Raw genomic sequence first — 4,948 nt, 5'->3', positions numbered from 1 at the left:
TGTGTGACTTGATTTGATATGCATATACATAATGAAATGATTGCTAGGCAAGGTAATGAACATATCCATCTCCTGCCATAGGACTTTTTTTTTGCGTCTGTGTGGTGAGAGCATCTGAAACCTACTTAGAAATTTTCCAGTATTCAGTACACTATTCACTATAGTCTGCAACTTTGTATCAGATTAAAACTATTTTAAAATTATCTTTCTCCCAGTAAAGAGGTCTATTTGACTGTCACACAGTTGTTTATCCATTCATCAAATGTTTCTTGAGAATACAATCTCCGCCAGGCTATGAGGATATCATAAAAGAATATAAAAGATACCATCAAAAAAGTAAACTTTCTCAAGTAGTTTGTGCTCGCGTGAGAAAATTCTTAAACCAAAAATTATAGAAAGGAATAACAAAGAGACGACGTACAAGATGCAAAGAGAACGAGAATTTACATCTGTCTGGATTAGCCAAAGCCGATTTCAAGGAGATGCTTTTGAGCTGACTTAAAGGGAGAAGTGTTTGCCAAGGGTACAAAGGCATTCCAAGCAGAGGGAACAGCTTGTACAAAGAACTGGAGAGGCGAGCAGCACGGAACGTTGAGAAGTACAAGCTGGAGCGGGTAGGGTGGGGTGATGAGTTGGAGGGAGGATATCAAAATAAGCTTGAGAGGCAGGAGGGGCTTGATGTGGAAGCCGGAACGTGCTGGAACTGGTACTGTACACTGATCCCCGTGCAGGAAACGGTGGCCCTGAAAGCGGGGAAATAACGTCCACTCCACACCACTTGTAAGTGACCTAGTTGGTACCAGAATTCGCGTCTCCACACACTTCAGGGTGATCTACCCCTAGTTGTGAAGTGTGTACCGCCACGTAAGCTCCGAAATCAAAACTATTCGGAGTACTTTTTGCCAGTTGCCTATAGCCCTGTCCTACTTGAATTTCCCATTTCTTGTCCGCCCCAACTGCGTGAGGACAATAACCACCTGCCACACGCCGTACTCCATCAGGCCGCCTAAGGCCTCTTAAACCGCGAGGAGGAATTCCAGAAGCATGGTCGGCTCGAGGCCTAGGAGACCACAAGTCCCAGCATGCAAAGCTTCCTGTTAGAAAAAGGGCCACTAACTGAACCATCATGCAACGGTCTCCGAAGGGAACGGGGTTCTCTATAGGGGCGGAAGACTTGTAGCGTCGCCTAGGCAACTCCAATACCGCGACAGAATCCACTTCCTCTTCCGCCTTTGAGAGCCTGAGCCGCGAGTCTACGTAGCTTCGACGTGGTGACGACATTCGCCAGCGACGGCACCGGTCCGGAGGTTCAGCGGGGCGGCCCCTCACCGGTGTGATTCTACTGCAGCTCCTCGTGTGTGTCCTCTGATCCGAGAACAACCGGGAAAGCGGCGAAATGACGGACCGCTACACCATCCACAGCCAGCTGGAGCATCTGCAGTCCAAGTACATCGGCACGGGCCACGCCGACACCACCAAGTGGGAGTGGCTAGTGAACCAGCACCGCGACTCCTACTGCTCCTACATGGGCCACTTCGACCTTCTCAACTACTTCGCCATCGCGGAGAATGAGAGCAAAGCACGAGTCCGCTTCAACTTGATGGAGAAGATGCTGCAGCCTTGCGGACCGCCAGCCGACAAGCCCGAGGAGAACTGAGACCCTCGCCTTGGCACCACGGTGCGGGAGCACGTCCCTCCCTGCGTTCTACCCGTTTGCCGTCTTTTCCCGCGTGCTCCTGCCCCAAGTGGACCGATTATCCCTGAATCCTGCCCCTCGAGCTTCCTTTGTACAGAAGTGCTTACCCGGGGCATCTCGCCTGACCTGCCTTCGTGTTGACGCTTCGGAACACAGCCCTGGGAGACCGTCGAGATCCCTGAGAACTGTGACCGTGGAGATCCTACAGCCAGCCGGGGCTAGGGGAGTGAGCCCTGGCGTGAGACGGAATTTGGACGCTCGTTTTTGCCTAGTTGATTGTCGTTGTTGCATTTACCATAAAGTTTAGAAAATGTTCAGTCTCTTGGTGTGGGCTACTTGTTTTCAGGTGGAGTGGTCTGTGGATTCTGGGCTTGTGGTTTCGTGTGAGTCTGAGCAGGAAACTGGGTGAGGGGGTGGAGGCGCGGGGGCCAGCGTTCATTGCCATACACTTAAATCCACCCTGCATAACCGCAAAATATTCTCCCACCCTGACTTCTCCGAAGAGTCTTTTTCAGGTTCATACCGCCGTCAGTATTGCGGTGTGAGATCATTGTATCCCACCTCTTTTTCTCCCATTCAGAAAATCTGTCATTGCCCTTTCTCTCTAAATTGCATTCTGTCTTTTTCTTGGGACTCTGTGGACATGTCATGAAAAATGGCAAGGTGTCAAATGAGCTTTTTCATTCGTTCAACATTTAACAAGTCTATGTTGAGCCCCACGTGGTGGGCGTTTTTCCCAACTTTGGGGGGCTTATACTAGTGGAGGGAGAGGATGCCCCACGAACTAGACAGGAATGTTAGAAGGTGCTGTAAAGGATGGGAGAAGCTATAGGCTTGTAATTTTAAATAGGATGCTCATGTTAGACTGTTGAGATAGTAACCTTTGAGCAAACACGAAGGAAGTGAGGGGGAAAGCCAGGCAGAAAACGGGGAAATGGCTTTCCAGGCAAAGAGAACTGCCAATGCAATGGTCCTAACGCTGGTATTGTGCCTGGCTTATTGGAGGAAGAGAAGGAGGCAAGTAAGGGAGGAGGGAGTGAGCAAGGGTAGAGGGACAGGTAGTGGAAAAGGAAGAGAGTCTGGCAGGCCGGTGCCAGGACTTGGGCTTTTACCTTAGGGAGATGGGAAGCCGTTGGAAGACTATTAAGTGATATGATCTGATATGTTTTGAATCAGTGCTTCTCAAACATTTTGGCCTTGGGATTCCATTACATTCTTAAACATTCTTGAAGACCCCACACACCCTCTGTTTATGAGGTTTCTAGCTGTAGATATTCATCAAATTAGAAATTAAAACAATTTAAAAATATTTAGTAATTCTTTTAAAAATAAACTTACATATTAGCAAAAACCCTTTTTATTAAAAAATAACTGTTTGCTTTTTAAAAATAATTTTGCAGATGTCTTCAATGTTTAGCTTGGTAGAATACAGCTGGAGTCTTATCTGCTTCTGCATTCAAACTTGGGATATGAAGTTCTGGTTGAAGTATGAAGAATATCTATGTATAAATATGTAGTAAGGGAGAAAGATTTTACTAGCCTTTTCAAATAACGGATATTCTTTGATACTCCAGCAAGACCCAACAAGTGTTGTTTCTTAAAAGTTAGTTACAACATGGAAGCTGATCGGTGAACTTTTCATTTCTGTTACTTTAAAATTCATTCAGTTGTCTTGAACTTTGAAGGGATTTTTTTTACCCATACATAATTTTGTGACATGCATCAGTTGTTTGGAAAGTATGGGTTCACTGAGTTATACAAGACTTCCAAATGTTGACACATTTCATTATACATATCAAAAAGTCACATTTATTGATAACTCATTAGGAAAGTCTTAATGGGATGCTGAAAAACTCACAGTGATAGTGTAAGTTTTTCACAATTTTAAGTTTTTGCTTGATACCCTAAATTTGATCACTGGTGGCAAATACTCTTGTTTTCCTTGAAGTGACAAGTCCACTTGGTTCGTTTTCAATAAAATGTCTGCCCGATATCCAATTCTAAATAACTATGTTTGTTGTTCTTGCATGTAAAAGTGGCATTCCTTGAGAAAAAAACAAAAAAAAGCTCAGTTTTCAACTCAAATAATAACAAGTGCTTTTCCTTGAGAAAAACCATTTTCCTTCGGTGGCATCAGAAATGCTTTATGCGTACTACCAGTTTTGTCACATGAAAAACTTAAAAAGATGTATCCTTGAGGGCTAAGATTTCATAAAATTAATAATTACTGCTTCATCAAGAACAATTTTAAGTGAAACTGTGTTGATGTTTTGATTGTTTGGTTTTTCTTGAGAAATGTATGGCAGTGGAGAATACAAGGAGTGTTAGTAGTTTGTTGCCATTGCCTTCATGCCAAGTGCCAATAATTTTCACTATTGCTTTTGTGCCATCTGGACAAATGTTAATGCAGTGGAAATGGCTAATGAAATCTTAGTATTACGAAAATGGTGTTGACTTCATGGATTTCCTAAAATTCCTTTCCCACCATTTTTAATTGGGGAAAAAAAGATAGACTGATAGTAGATTAAGCTATGGTTATTTTGACGTCAGTATTTGGCAGACATTTTCTCCAAAAAATGAATGAAATGGGCCATCACTTCACAAAACACAACTGAACTTCTATTTCTGAGGATCCCTCTGGCTGCTATGTTGAGAATAGACTGAGGAAATAATGTAAAAGGAAATAGATTGTAATAGAGTAAATAAAAATATCAACACTAATGGTTTTCCCCACCTTAAAGAGTAGGAAAGGAGAGAGTCAAGCTGTAAATCCCCATCCTTATAAAACTTGATAAAGGTATCCTAAGTGGCATGAGAGTGAGCCCCTGTCCCTAATTAGAGGCTGTAGCAGACCAGGAGAGATGACAATCTGCGCTGGAGATAGGGAGGAAGGCACTGGATATATACTATAGGGTAGCTTAAAGAATCAAATGAGTACTGGGGACAGTAAGAACTGCAAGAATTTAGAAGGAAGTTAGGAACTTAGAGAAAGAGTTCATGAACTGGCTAGGATTTACATTGTTGGGTTTCACCAGGGCAAGGCTTTGGGTCTGTTTTATTACCTGATGGATCTGAAGTATCTAGCATGGTGGCTGGCACATCACAGGTCTTTAGTAAATGCTGAGTGTTGAATATGGGAAGACAGGCCTTAGTCCCGATCCTATGCTGGACCCAGGCTAATTCATGTTCTCAGGTAGTTTTCAAGTTCACCAAAATAAGTAATAACAAAGAAAAGGTGTTTGAAAACATGCT

At 43.6% G+C, this 4,948-nt stretch overlaps 1 protein-coding gene across 1 annotated transcript; it reads left to right on the top strand.

Annotated features, from left to right (window-relative positions):
- Positions 1 to 1,267: 1,267 nt before the first annotated feature.
- Positions 1,268 to 2,013, top strand: SF3B5 (splicing factor 3b subunit 5). The gene has a single exon (XM_033093570.1). The coding sequence runs from the start codon at positions 1,397 to 1,399 to the stop codon at positions 1,655 to 1,657; it is 261 nt and encodes an 86-aa protein (XP_032949461.1). The 5' UTR covers positions 1,268 to 1,396; the 3' UTR covers positions 1,658 to 2,013.
- Positions 2,014 to 4,948: the final 2,935 nt, after the last annotated feature.

Source organism: Rhinolophus ferrumequinum, chromosome 3 (genome assembly GCF_004115265.2).
Source record: "Rhinolophus ferrumequinum isolate MPI-CBG mRhiFer1 chromosome 3, mRhiFer1_v1.p, whole genome shotgun sequence".
NCBI lineage: Eukaryota > Metazoa > Chordata > Mammalia > Chiroptera > Rhinolophidae > Rhinolophus > Rhinolophus ferrumequinum.
This window is presented reverse-complemented; position numbering and strand designations above follow the sequence as displayed.